Source organism: Botryllus schlosseri, chromosome 12 (genome assembly GCF_051294905.1).
Source record: "Botryllus schlosseri isolate E-star chromosome 12, Bs_hap1, whole genome shotgun sequence".
NCBI lineage: Eukaryota > Metazoa > Chordata > Ascidiacea > Stolidobranchia > Styelidae > Botryllus > Botryllus schlosseri.
The window spans coordinates 10,240,728-10,255,950 of record NC_137247.1 but is presented as its reverse complement, the minus strand read 5'-3'; the positions used below and the strand labels follow the sequence as shown (position 1 = coordinate 10,255,950).

Genomic DNA, 15,223 nt, shown 5'->3' with positions numbered 1-15,223 from the left:
AGCGAGTTTGAATGGCCGGTCATTAGTCCTGCTAACTCAAAATGTACTTAGTAGATCTCGCATTATCATGCGAGTACAGCTTGAGTATCGTCACAGTGAATTGTTTTCTCATTAACCCTAGATCAGTGGTTCTCAACCTTTTTGCGTTCGCGGACCCCTTTTGGACCACCGCGGACCTCGCGGACCCCCTCGAGTTTTCGTTCAAAACTAGCTCAATTATCGCGATACCGTCATCTGTCTTGTGTCTTGTCTAGTGATAAGCAGTCACACAATGACTTTTCTTGAAAAGAACCTCACACTATTTGTAGAAATTGGGTAGACTTTTAACATTGCGAATCGAATTTTGCAGCTGTATTTATTGTCTTGAAAATCCGCGTCTTCGATTGGATATGAACGAGTACCGAAAATCCATTTCCACAAAGATATATTGGTGGCGTATGTAATAGTAATGCGTAACGCTTCCGACGACAGCTTTTGGTTTGAATTTTTATGAACATATCACGTCCGTCGTGGTCATTTCTATCTATGATCTCAACTTGAAGTTATTTGGTGGTTATATCACAAGTTTGGGAGGTTTATTTTGAACTCTCCTCGTCAGCTCATCCGTGCAAGCGGTGTCTTATATAAAGCCCTGAAGTGCGCCTTGCTACAAATCGGCAGTTACGGAATAAAAATGAAGAATGTAGGCCTGGTGTAAATGACCGTAGTAGTCGACAAACACCATGAATACCACATACAAACAAACAAACAGGAGAAAATGGATTTCGTGGCGAGGTTTCAATGCCATCATTGGGGCGGATTAGGAAAAAATTCAGGAATTTCTACTTCAAAGGACTGTTTACTAATTTGATGAGACTCCAAATCCAAAATGCTATATCTCCAACATTTTATTTTTCTGCAAACCCTGAACAAAACATCTCTAAACAGCAATATGTTTGCATCGGCAGGATATTGGTAAATTGACAATTAATATGAGTCTGCACGGTATTTCATCTCAGACGAGCATTTTAATGACGTGAGTCCTGAAGTTTTAGCAATTATGAAGCGGAACTGTCTCATGCTTTTCTTAATTGGAAAAAATAAACATTAGGTTTCAGTCACTTTTAAAATTTAGAGGTTTCGCGGACCCCCTGAAAATGCTTCACGGACCCCCAGGGGTTCGCGGACCCCCGGTTGAGAACCACTGCCCTAGATTGTCAGGTATGCCACCTCACAGTTAACCAAATTCCAAGGTGATACTGTTATTGACTTTCTGGTGTTGGTAATAATGTTTGGCTGTGGCCATGTAACCTGTTGCTGTTTTGTGCCTATGCCCACATGTTTCTGATTAGTGTGTACACTCACTATACAAGAAGGAGTTTCCTTGAATAAAAACTGGCTCCATCAAAGTTAAAACCAAGTCAATGAGATATTCGTGTCTCATTTGGTAACTAATCCTCATTTTGTGGTCCAATCTGTCAAATTCTACTGTATTGGGTTGGTAACACAGAAATTGATTGTGTATTCGATTTTTTAATCATTCGTTTTGATGTTAGAATCATGATTTTGAACATGGCTCCATGGATGATTCATTTCAGCAGGCGAATCTTCTTAAAAAGCAGCACAGTTCCAGAACCCAGGAATCCAACACTTCTTTCTTTAGCGGAATGGTCTCTTCTCTGCCAAAAAACATGGGCAACGAGTTCAGGTATCTACTTACCATTCAATTTCTAAACTATATCATCATTATACCTACATCTGCTTGTTTGTCTATGGGACATGCAGCCAAGTTATTTATTATTATTTGCAAAATTATGAAATCATAATTCATATTCAATACAGATCTCAAATAATCAAAATTTCCATGACAGGGCAGAGATCAACGTAAATTCGCAATGTAAATCAGCGACGGTGAATTAATGTAGTTTACCCAGTGATTCACGATGCGCAGGTATTGCAGAATTCAATCGATAATAAGGTTTCTATGCAAGTGTTGAAGCATCAATTTAGGCTACTGCGATTTAAAATGTGACTGCGGTATGGCGGTGTGGTTTCCTCATCGGGTTGTTATTTGCGCTAATTGTCAATCCCATTTGTTGGTTTATTGCTCGCTGTGAGGTTTTATGTGGTTCATGCAATTTCTGCACTGTTGCATCGTTTTCATAGTTAGATGTTCGCCAATTCAGCTTGACACTTGCATTCTTAACACGCATGTAGTGCCAACATATGTAGTTTGTCAGCTGGTAGTTTTGGAGATTGAAGACTTAAAGGTAACATGAGGGCAGTCGTGCAATTTTTAAATCACATCAATCACGTTGCTCATTGCGGCTCCCATTACCGGGAATTAGTTCAATATGTCATGCCAAGTCTGACTCGTCATCTGATTTTATCGCCAGGCACTTATTGTGTCAGTGTCACTAGTACTGGTTTTGGCGATGGGCCAATATGGCAATATGATGATGCTGTAACATCTGCGATTGTTTGTAAGCTCTGGAAAGGTATTGGGTAATCGAACACATGTCAGGTGCATACTGTGTATTCGTCATTATGGTGACCATTGACCACTGTTATCCATATTCACTTTTCGGGAGATTGCCCTGTGCATTTATTGAATACGGTGGCTTGTGTAACTATGGAAACCTGGTTTGTCGTTTTCAGTCGTTTTATGCTAGTTTCCAATATCCAATTACTCAACCATTTGTAGGGCTATTATTCATAAACTGACGGTCATATCAGGCCTTGTCATATTCTCATGGAATCATCTGTTTGACAACTGGGCGAGCCTTGACGCCGGGAATTCAGGAAGAGGATATTGCTTTTAACAAGCTTGTCGCTCGTAGACTTCCACACATAAATTGTCTGACATTATATTCTGTGTTATCGCATACAGTCGCTTTGGTTTTGTTGAATGGGACACAATTGCGACCATCTATTGTAGATCATTTGCCGGCCAATCAAAAGATTATGCCGTATATGGTTTTATAGGATTCCTGTCTTCCTATCCATTCTTCGAGGTATATTTCCTAAATGATTGCTTTGTCTGCCGTGTGCTGTGCTACTTCAGCCGTTTGATTAATTTCCTTGTCTGTACAAGAGAGATTTAAGGTGTTTAGATTTGTGTTATGACACTGTGCACCAGAGGTGGTCAGTAACGAAGTACTTCTACTTTTTCGAAGTACTCAAGTAGTTTCCTCTACTTCTGGTACTTACTCAAGTAGATCCTTTTTTCGTTACTTCTACTTCGTAATATTTTTTGAACTACTTACTTACGTTTTGCTATTTTCAGTCTGTCAAGTAAAATTAGTTTATTCCCCCAACAAGAAAGATAGCCGAAGGAATTTCAGGGCTGTTTTCACGTAGTACCAACATTTACTTTTCAAAAAGTCATGTAATACCAGGAATTTTCGTTGCACTTTGCGCACAGCAGATAGGAGTGGCAATATGTTTTAACGAAAGTATCGCAGAATGTGATTTAGATACCGCGTTGCGTGGTTCCGTCCACGCCGCATTGCCGCCTATACCAAATATTTACTCACAGTAAGTATGGCCTCCATAACGTTTGAAACTAACGTTTTGCAATCTAGTAATTACCTATTACACCTAGCAGCCCATGACGTGTCCTAATATGGAAGAGTGGACTTTGACTTTCTTTTAACGTTAGACCAGTTTTAGCAGACCACCGTTTAAACTTTCTGGAGAAAAGACATGAAATATATTTTCCGATTTTTAGAAGTAGTGTTTTTATTTTTCTTTCAATTACGAGTATTATACGTTGAACTCTAATTATAGTTTCAGTTCTTTTGTCTGGAGAACATACATGTTGATGTATAAAAGCAAGTGTGGTAATGCCTCATATTTTCCGAAAATAAAGCTACACACTATATATGACATTTTTACGGTCTGCCATATTTTTACTTAACGTATACTAATCGCGCAAAGTGTTGAAGCCGTTTCCGACACTACTTCTCCGTATTGCTCTTCGACTGACCTAGGGGCCTTATAATATGGGGGAGGGCACCCTACCATGATTCATGATCTTCTCTAGATGGGGTGGTCGAGTAAATGAAAGATTAGTATCGCATTTCCATATCAATACTGTCATTTACATCCCATGATGTGGACGACAATTTATTCTGTCAAAAATTGACACCTCCTGGGATGCATCAATATGAATCAAGATCGCTGCGCGTTCCGCATAGCTCCATTTGCAGCTTTTGACAGCCCATGCGAACGAATTACGATCGTTTTCACAACTACTTGCTTACTTGAGTAGATTTAAAGTCAGTCAATTCTACTTCTACTTCAAATAGTTCAGATTCCTTATGGAAGAAGTACTTCTACTCGTACTTGGGTAGATTTTGTTCGTCGCTACTTTTACTTCTACTTGAGTAGCTTTCTTGACTACTTTGACCACCTCTGCTGTGCACACACATGTATGCGCTTGAAAAGCGTAGTAACATTTTCACTGAATGCCCCTTTTGGGTGTGTGCTTTTTATAATCCAATCATAGCGTGCTGCGGATGCATTTGGATCAGGGATATCCCTGATTTGGATGGAGATGTCAAAATTACTGGACCCCTAATCCTGTTTGAGGCTACTCAAAAGAATTGGAATTGTTAACTTTGTGTAATCCATGGTGCTTTGATTCATTTAAATTACACTGAAAATGAGACAATTAATATATATTTTCTATTATGCTTAATACAGTCGATGCTGGCCCTATATATGTGTAATTCAGATTCAGATACTTCTGTAGTCGGCACGTCATTTGTAGGCTTGCGTTTAACCGATGAAACAGTTTGTTGATTTTAAATCTCAAAATCATTTTTTCAACAGGGATCGATCTGGTTTCCATGCAAGTAGCATTGTCGGCAGTTATCCTGCTCGTGACTTGGATGATGGCGGTGGATTTGTTCCAACTGTTGGCTCCTACACTGGACTTAGCAACTTGGGGTCCCTGCCTTCCGGTGAGTGCTATGTTTTGCATTTCCACGCATTTATATTGTATTTATGGCACTGCAAATTATAATAGATACGAATAGATCCTTTCTGCGAGCAATAGCTTTGTTTTAATCGCACTAGTCTGCTAACTACGGCCCGGATGTTGGAATTCACTTACCCCATCTCGCTGCCAGCCATGTCGAATTTACCATGAACTTTAATGTCGTTTCATTTTCAGCAGGCAACCTGTTGGATATGTCGAGAAATCGAAACAGTCCGACGTCTTCCATGCTTGAAAACTTTGAACAGTTGCGTCTGTCAGGTGGGTTGCTTGCACAGAAGATACGGGTTTACTTTGGTGTCGGTCTTCTTTCTTTAATCAGGCATGGCGTCTGTAACTTCGAATATACTGTTTACTAATATCTTTCATCTGAAGAGTGGTTTGAGAGATTTTGAATTATGCAAAGAATTGAGACGTTTTATTAATTATTCCGGTTCCGTGTCTTTGACTTTTACGTTAAAATTAGTGATGAATCAATTACTGTTAGTCTGTACTGTACAGTAACACTGTGTCTGAAAAGGCCAGGCCCCGTTGTAACGAATGAAATTACCAACGGTCGGCATATTGTGAAGGTCGTGTTACCATCTTGCTGGAATAAAGTTGGCTCGCACCGTGTGATATGTGATCCGTCGCTGGCGATTGAATTGCCGACAATAATTTGCTCGCTGCAAATGATCTGTAATCCCAGCGAGTTCTGCAGAAACAAATTTGCCGCATTGCAACACATCTAAATTCGGTGACGCGGTGATGTAGGCGAATTTTTGTGATAAATCATTGTGAATGCATGCTAGCTGCTGTGATGACTTTCTGTCAATGTTGAATGAGGTGACACTGTCATCGAAAACAAAATTTCCCACATTATTATTCGTTTAATTGTTCTATGAGGCCTTGCATTGTATTCAATGAAGAGATAACCATTGCAGTTCAATGAATATGATCCACAATTCTGTAAATATATTGAAGAGATCACCTAATCACATTATCAAATCCACAGTGACATTATAGACTTGAAGAAACAACAGTGTTATTGCCCCCTAATAGCTATAATATTATTTGACCTTTATCAAGAAGTATGTCAATCCAGTGTCATCTCTAGCATATTGCCATTGTATTAAGTCGGGCCTGGGCAAACTGCGGCCCGCGGGCCAGATGTGGCCCGCGAAGCCATTTTGTTTGTTGCTTGGAATTCCTAAAATTAAACCTGCTTCTTGAATGTTGATGCATGGACTAAAACCATAAACTGTATCAACTGAACAGGTAATTCGTTTACTTTGAAGCCTGTTCATTCAAATGCCACGATTACGCTGCCTGTACGTACCTCGCATGCGTAATCCTGATTCAAAATGAAGGCAATGTGGCAAAGTATGAGTAACAATTATATTCACAAGAAATCACTATTTCAATATAGTTTAGGTCAAACCTTCTTTGTTGTCATTGTCACATTACGCATTATACATCCCTAATACATCCCTAATTCGAAAAACAAGTCAACCGGTGCTCGCGATTACTATATGATTCATCATATATCTATCGCCCATAAAGGATGAACGGACATGTCAAAAAGAGAAAGCCGAAAGCTGAAATTCAAGGAAGGTTTGGAGCACTAAATATTTGTATACTGGAGTTGGGGGTAAAAACCAGTCCTTTAAGTTTTTGCTGAGCACGAAACACTCGGTCAAGGGAGGGTGAATTTAAGAAAACTTCGCTCAACATCAAGGCTATTTGAGCTGCACACTGTTCGGAATGCAGCAACCAAGACAAGCTTTGTACTATCCATATACATTTCAGTGCAGTGGTTCTCGAACTGATGGGCGTGAATGCATCTGAAGGGAGGCGCGAAGCTGAAGATGAATGAAAAAGATTTTCGCGCTCGGCGCGATTTAACCACAGCTTATAGTTTTCTGCTCTGTTTATTGTCCGACTTTGATATTACAGAAATCTCTCATCAACAACCATAACCTTCCATGCCATCAAACTATCCGTCGGGAATGCCAGCATGTTGGTTACTCTTTTTTAATATGTTGTGATATCAAAAAGTTTGAGAACGACTGTTTTAGTGTCTTAATAGAAGAGCGTGGAAAGGGTTCTAAAGAGAGTAACAAATGTATCATGTTTAACATTGTTTCGAATCATGACGGCAAATAGATATTTTTTTAGTTGACCGCCACTTTCTCATTACCTAACATCAACACATTCACTCAGCAGCATTTATTAACAATGTGATTTATAAATAAAATTGAAATACGCTGGATAATATAGCAAAAAATTTTCACTCGGCCCGCCAAGGTATTTTTTACTTATTTGGCCCGCGTAGGAAAATAATTGCCCACCTCTGTATTAAGTGTTATATTACACTGAAGACGTTGAAGACGTGTCATCCCTTTAGTGAATAGGCTTGTTGTTGTAATACGATACCGCCTTGGGAAAGAATGTTGTTCAACAGTTTATTCCATAGTAAGCGTAGGTGGCGGTTTTCTTTCGAATTGATGCGCAGTATAATGAAGCAGGTGGCTCTTGATTCCTGGTATTAGGTATTCCTAATCTAGTCGTTTCGGCAATTTTAGGCTCAGACGTCCTCATTTCTCAATTACTTCCAACTTGATATAGATACCAATCGAGGTATTTGCATGTTGCTTAGTTTTCGTGTGCTATTCCTTGCCTTTGCCGTGCCAGCATGTTCTCCAATCACGGCTCAATGGTTTTTGTTTACTTTTCAGCAGGGCCATCCGGCTATAGACAGCTTGGGCAAGGGAAGCCTCAACAGGTAAGATGTTTTCACGAACGTAACACATTGTTGTCACTGAATCCTGTTCCTCCGCCATACAATTCGACCGAAGCGAATCATTTGTAGGCGTGTACGCTTGCATGCGGGGAATCGCGGATTTTTAGGAGTAAATCATCTCGCGGTGATTTCACAATCGGATAATGAACTCGTGTGCGGCAGAATGTTGGTGTTTCTGTGCGAGTACACTCGCGCCTACAGTGCGAATATGTTGCGCTGATGTTACAAAACGCTCTAATGTTGACATTGTGCGGTACCCGGAAAATTTTGTCTCGATTACAAGGTGATGTCAAATGATACCTGCCGTGTTCTTGTCGTAAAATACCCAATCTATCCGTAATTGGTAACTATTACCTTGATCAGGGTATAACTATGACTCGTCGATTTCTAAGTCCTCTGCTTCCTGTGAATTACAGCGGCCATTGTTGATTGCTATTGCTCGGGCCGAAATATATCATTCGTTGCAAAATGCCTGGCCAGAAAGAAAAAAACATGATTCGTAAACAAACTAGATCGCACACTCCTTACACCAATGTGATATCCCATGTTTGTGGTGTTAGCGCTCGGAATAGGAAAGACATCGATGTTTTTCAAGTGTAGCTCGATCCTTATTCCGAGTTCTTTCCCCGTATTGGGGTTGAAACGTTGTGTGTGAACCGTATTTTTTCTTTCCTAGATAAACTATGCCCATCCGGCTAACGTTCAACCGTATGGTGGAAATCAACCACAAATGATAGATATCTTGAAATTGCGTAAAGTCGCCTCCTTTTTTGTTAGCGCCCACTGTTTTTATTCTCGCAGGCCGAAAATCCACCCGGTTATCTGATGTCGATGGGCGAGAACGTCACTTATTCTGGCGACTTCAACGATATCGACCCGAACGGATTGTTTGATCCTGGAGAATTCGACAACTCGACCGTGATGAGCGACATTTCAGGCACAATCATGGATGTGGAGCCTGACTAGAGGCATAGAGATGACCCAAGTATGTGCTGTCTGGCACAAGTACCACTTGGATGACGGGCAGGGATAGGCCTAATACGCAGTAGTTCCGATAATAACTTTTCAAGTTACTTTTTCCTCAAGGCAAATATCGGAATATATGTGTTGTTTGTTAGCAATAGCGTGAGTTGACATCGACTAGGATCAAAAATTAAGGACAGCTGAAACTGACTACTAGGGCAATTTTTTTGACATGTCAAAATAAGTCAAAACATTGTCAAAATGGTAGTTTTAGGTCAAAAATTGTCAAAATTGTTTACAAAATCAAAATTTTTTTGCCACCTGCATTTCGTTTGTATCATAAATGTTTGCTCTGTTGGTGAACTTTTCATTTTACATTTTACAGCTTGTAGGCTACTTTATAGTCCTACCGTTATAGAAGGCCTGTTATCTGCTCCTTGTGAAACATAAGCGGCCAAATCAAACAAATTGGTTAACATGGTGTTGTGCATGACTGCGTGGGAATCGGTTCTTATATCAAGAAGTGCATGATGAAAAATTGGGATGTAGACAACATTGTCAGAATGAAGCAACACGGTGTGTTAGCAGCAGTGTGCGCACAACTTCAGTTTTGCCAGCCAACAACTGCTGCTGTTAAACGTTGTGCATCCCTCTGACAAACAGAGTGTGAAATCAACCACTGGATATGGGCGTATTATCGTGTCCATTAGGGCTGTTAAAAAAAACGTTTTTTCCTGAATCTTGCTGGCTACGTGATTAAATCGTTAGGTTGCCTTAAAAAATGAGGCACACCAAATTTGAATTCATTCCAACCAGGGCTTCGGAGCCAGGAGTCGGAGACTCGGAGCCGTGCATTTTCAGCGGAACATAGCATCTTATGTGTTTCATAAGATGCTATGCTTTTACTGATGGCTGAATTCACATAATTTTACGATAATTGTTCAAAAAATTAAGAATTGTTGCCTTGTTGGCGCCACCTTTTCTAAATAACCAGTAACCATGTTTAATTGGTTATACACATGCGCCAAACCTTGGTAGGCTGGATTTACCGCGCTTACTCCGTAATTATACACTGTATTATAGATATAACCTCAAATTCGTAATCAGTACAACACCGATGGCCCACTGTGTGGTTCGAAAAATGATAAAAACTATGCTTGTCACAAAATCGGATTGATGCTTATGAGCAGGCCGTGTTATTTTTGGCATTTCAGGAGCCAGATGCCAAAACTGCCAAAAATAAAAATTTGAAAATGCCAAAAATAAGCAATTTTTGGCATATGCCAAAAGTAACACGGCCTGCCAAATAGTGTGTTTCTTTCATGGTGTTGTGTTAACAGCACCGCGTTACAAGCGAGAAGAGCGTTTGTGAAAGGCAGGTTTCTTAATCTGGGTCCAGCCCACCCATTAGGGGTGAAAGCATGGTGTCCTAAATGGTGTGGGCACAGCGAGATTGAACGGCTGACTGCATTTGGTTTACGTCATACTTTCCATTTGTCCAAACGCAATTTTACGACCATTTTCGACCGGCTTGTCGAGCGCTAAATTTGATAAAACGGGTATCAATGAGAAGCTGTCGCAGTACTGATTATTAAAATATAAATTATATTCTGCTCATGGAACTGGAACCCCCAAAATCAACCACGATTTTTGCATTGCGATCGAGTTGAACATTGTGACGCAACAAACTATCTGGCTATTTCTGAGCTGCATAGTCTCGTTTTGCCAGACAGTCTTGTTGCGTCTTGCGTCAATGTTCTTAAACAAGATAACCTTCCCAGGACTCTGCCATGCGAGTTGGTAATATTAAAGCCACCTGAAGTGACAAAAGTCCTCCGAAAATATATCGGTAGACTGAAGGAGAAATGATAGTCGGGCTACCAAATAGAATGTGTTGAGAGACAACACAGGAAACTCCTGGAAAAGGATCGGGAAGAACATTCTTTCCGCGATGAGATCGATCGCACTGGCGAAGTGATCTCTTTTCATGATGCATGGAAGCCGGTTCGGCCCTCCAAAGATTTTGAAGCTCTGAAAACCTTTTGTGGATGACTGGCAACATTCTTTCCCTCAACGGCTACTGTTGAAGCCGATATTACCCTGATTCGCTGGGCGAGAAATGAATTTAGGAGAAACTTACCTGACCTGAGTTTGGAAGCATTGTTACAGTGCAAACGAGTTAAGGGATCGCCAGACAGGACGCCTATTGCCGAAAACCTAGCCTATAGCCGAAGCGCATAGGTTTCCGGCTTTCGGCAGGCTTTCGGCTTTCCGCTTCATTGGTGTGTATCGGACCGCGTTTTCGCGGGCCGATCAAAATATTGTTGCGATCAAAACATTGTTGACTGGCTGGAAAGGAAATGGACGTGGAAGGAGCATTGGAAATGGACGTGGAGTTGGAGGACGGTGATATTGAGTCCTTGTTGGCAGTGTAGCCCGTGCAGCATTTTCCAATGTGCCTTGGTGCCATCGATGGAAAACATATTAGCATTGAGGCCCCTGCCAAGTCGGGATCAGAATTTTATAACTACAAGGGAAATTTTAGTATTGTGCTTCTCGCTGCATGTGACTCACAGCTTTGCTTCACTCTGGCAGACATAGGTGATTCGGGGAGACATAGTGATGGTGGGGTATTTTCGAATTCGACCTTCGGAAGTAAGTTCATGAATGGTCAACTAAATGTGCCTGATGATGGCTGCCTACCTGGGACAGATGTACGTGTTCCCTACGTCATGGTTGGAGATGCGGCATTTCCATTACGCAGGAATGTGATGAGACCCCAGCCCGGCAAACAATTGCCATCACACAAATCAATTTTCAATTACCGATTATCACGTGCACGGCGTGTCATTGAAAACGCATTTGGCGTGATGGCAGCACGGTGGAGAGTGTTCCGGGGCACCATTACTGCCGAGCCGAAACTTGCCACTGACATTACCAAAGCTGCATGTTGTCCATTCAACAGCTGTAACAATCAGCTGTTGAGCGTGTTTGTTAGGCATTTTTTTTTTTGCTTATTGGCACCGATTCCGATGGATACTACACATTTTGTGATTTCGTTTGATATTATTAACCTATGAAATCGTTAGGTTTTTTCTTCTTCTTATTGTTTGTTGGCACTGATTATACGTGGATGCTGCACATTTTGTGGTGTCTTTTGACAAACTAGCCCAAATAAAGCGTTTTTGTGACTAATTCAAGGCTGAAACTATCTATTTAGAGGACGATGCCAAAACTGCCAAAAATAAAAATTGAAAAATGCCAAAAATAAGTTATTTTTGGCAGTTTTGGCATATGCCAAAAATAACACGGCCTGCTTATGAGAGATGAGCAATATACCTAATTAGAATTGAGTCGAATATATAAGCGACGCCATGGGATATAACCATGGCATTGCTACACATGTTGATTTAGAGGCGCATACCGAGAAACATTGTCTCCCTTCCTAATTGGACAAGCAAATGCACGTTCTTCGTTGATAGTTTTTTATTCGTCGCGCCAAATTGGATAGTGTGTTATCATTTTTGCCTATGAATTGAAATTCATTCAAGTGCACGATCATTTACTCCAGTAACGATTTGTGAACGTAAATAGGGAAATGCAACGAAGCAGCCCAGATAGCTATTATAGTATGCATATAGCCTACGATTGCTGCGATGCGAGCTAGACAATGCGGTGTCCGAACTCTGCCCTGGTGCACATGTTGAATATAATAGGGAAATTAGTGATAGGATGCACGCTTTCCAATTTCTAATCATCACTTTTGTGTATTCATTCTTGTCTGCTTGATATGCTCGTATTCTTGAATTGCCGCGCAATGTCACTTGCGAGCTTGCAGTATAATTGATTACTGACTTGTACAGTGTACAGGGCACGACGTTGAATTAAGTTCTCAAATATTGGCGCACCACCAGATTGTCGGTGGCACTAATTTCGAGTTTATTCGATTCGTTTGAAGGGGAACCTTCTATAACCTACTCCACTAAACTTGATCGACGACGGACGGACTGGTAACGAGCGCACCAATATCGAATTTGAAGCCATTGAGTATATTGGGTAAAAAGTGGATTTCTGCTGATAAGGTCGCAACATGCGCTCATTTCTGCTGTCACATCTGAACAAATCGCACCCTTTTAAGATTGAATTGAACTTTATGGCTTGATATTAACGAGCGCAGTACCGGTATCAAAACATCACGTCACTGTTTTAATGCTGTGTACAATGTACATTGTACAGTATATGCAATGGCATGGAGGAAATTGCGTTATCGTGCGGATATGATGTCATCGGCAGACATCACGAAGTAATTATTACGTCACAGGACTTTTCATACGCCCACAAAATGATGGTTCCTTGCGACGGCTACAACCGAACCATAGTTGCCGGAGCCGAAGCTGGAGCCGGAGCAGTGGTATCAATGAGCTCCGGAGTTTGGAGCCAGAGCTAATTCATCATAGAAGATAGCTCCGGAGCTGGAGCAGTTTAAAATATACGACTGCTCCAAAGCCCTGATTCCAACCAATATTCGCGAATTTCGTACAGTTTGAAAATTTTGAATTTACCGAAAAATGAAGAAAAAAAAAATTCAAATTTTTCTGTCAACCCCCTGAAATTGTTGCCTGTCTTCAAAAATGATGCAAAACAAATTTGACTCAATTCCAACCCGTAGAGGCGAAGTTATTTGCGTTTTTATTTGATAATTCGGGGATTATCCTTGATCGGGGGATAATCATGATATTTATCGTCGAAAAACTCGACTCGAAGCAGAAAGCATATTACGGGATTCAGAATCAAATCACTCAGGAAATCGATTTTGCCATGCCCTATCCGTTCGCATGAAATCTCGGTACCGATGCCACCGTGTAATTGTACGTTTTTTCCCAATTGTAAATATCGACCAAAAATTATTTCTGGAATCTCTTGTCAACAAAGGATGCTCCCTACGGTATCATTTCGTGTTTGCGTACGGCCACCATTTGGGCACTTTGAACTTTTGACTGTTTTGAGTTCGTGCGACGCGCCTTCTAACATACGCTAGTTTACGTCCGCTTCTGTATTTTTTGCCAACCTATTAGACTTATGTAATCGCATTTAATGTTTTGCGTTCGCATAATCGAAGGCTCAGTATGTCGCAGAGACCACCCCCACCTGTCAAAACTGCTCCAGACCGAGCGCCATTGAATGAGAGTCAGAAACAGATGCCCAAGCTCGAGCCAAAGTGGAATGTGAGAATGCGTTGCTCGAGCCGATTTGGCGGCGTGGGGCATAGTTTGTCTTTGTTGCGGATGCTGCTTGATAAGCACTAGCCCATCTCGAATTACTGACCAGACTCCCGCCCATCTTTGGCGTTGAGCAGTGGCTTCCAAGCTTTTCAGCTTGTGACCCACTAGAATAATTATAAAACGCACGCGGCACGCTTAGCAGGAGAAGAAAGTTACCTTGAGAGAAATATGTGATGAAGGAGCAGCGCTCCGAAAGCTCGTGTAACTAATAAAGTTATATTCATTCGCAAGTGGACGTTAAATAGAGTGTGAAAGCTACCAAGGTCTTACGTTTTTATATATATCGTCTGCTATCGGCGCAACAAAGTATTTATATATCATGTAATATGATTTTCATTGTGTGTAACTCCTATGGCGATTGTCTATTTCTTATTGAATCCTTAGCTGCCGTCTTTTAGTAACTGCATTTGTGCATATCAGATAGCTATGATGAACCAGATGAAACCAGCTATAATTTAAGCAGGGATTCTAGAATTGACTTAAATCGGACTATAACCCTGATTACTGATGATATTACAGATGTCAACAGAAAAGGGAAAACATTGGAGACCTAATACAAGAAACGCTGGAGGCCTTCGAACGGCACGGACGCATCAACATCAAATATATGGTCCCGACATATGAATCTTGCATGCTAAATTAAAAACAATTCACTCATCTTTCCGTAACATTTTCGTGTTTTCTTTGAATTTTTTTTAAATTTTTTCATCAACTATAGCATATATATAGTTTTGTGTCTGACTTACAGATAGTTTTACCGGTATACTCTTGATTGATTCAAATGCCCTTGCTATGTTAACTTGGCAGCTTTGAATTGTACTTGTTGCACTTTGATATTTGGACCTAGAATCCTGATATTTCTGGGGCTGTTCGGTACGTGCTGAATCTGCTGATTATCAGTTGTTTTCAGTACTTTTTTGATGTACTAGCAGGAGCGCAAATATACAGTTTTACATGAAATCTCTTGTAGATATGACTCGGCTATGTGATATATTCATTCTGTGATTTATTGATTATTGCTGATTGAGACTTGGCGTGGAGTAAGCAGTCAATTGCCGACGACAAGTTTCAAAATTGCAAGATGCTTGTGGCTAATTGTGTCGCAAGAAGGTAACTCAAACTATATTCCGTGAAACTGATGCGGGATTCTATAGTAGGGTTACCATATTTCGGAAAGCTGAAAAGAGGATGACTCTTTCAAAATTTACAGAGCTA

At 40.8% G+C, this 15,223-nt stretch overlaps 1 protein-coding gene across 6 annotated transcripts in view; it reads left to right on the top strand.

Annotated features, from left to right (window-relative positions):
• LOC145452267 (forkhead box protein O1-like) overlaps window positions 1-14,968 on the top strand; it is a 32,676-nt gene extending 17,708 nt beyond the window's left edge. Inside the window, exons 3-8 of one of the 6 annotated variants that reach the window (XM_080330482.1) lie at window positions 1,578-1,687; window positions 4,816-4,946; window positions 5,162-5,242; window positions 7,702-7,745; window positions 8,565-8,748; window positions 14,528-14,968. In XM_080330482.1, the coding sequence (XP_080186608.1) occupies window positions 1,578-1,687; window positions 4,816-4,946; window positions 5,162-5,242; window positions 7,702-7,745; window positions 8,565-8,729 (531 nt within the window). In that variant the 3' untranslated portion in view covers window positions 8,730-8,748; window positions 14,528-14,968. Of the gene's footprint in view, window positions 1-1,577; window positions 1,688-4,815; window positions 4,947-5,158; window positions 5,243-6,238; window positions 6,432-7,698; window positions 7,746-8,564; window positions 8,749-14,527 lie in introns of those variants that run through there. The other 5 variants (XM_080330481.1, XM_080330480.1, XM_080330479.1 and 2 more) reach the window with 5 other exon arrangements.
• Window positions 14,969-15,223: the final 255 nt, after the last annotated feature.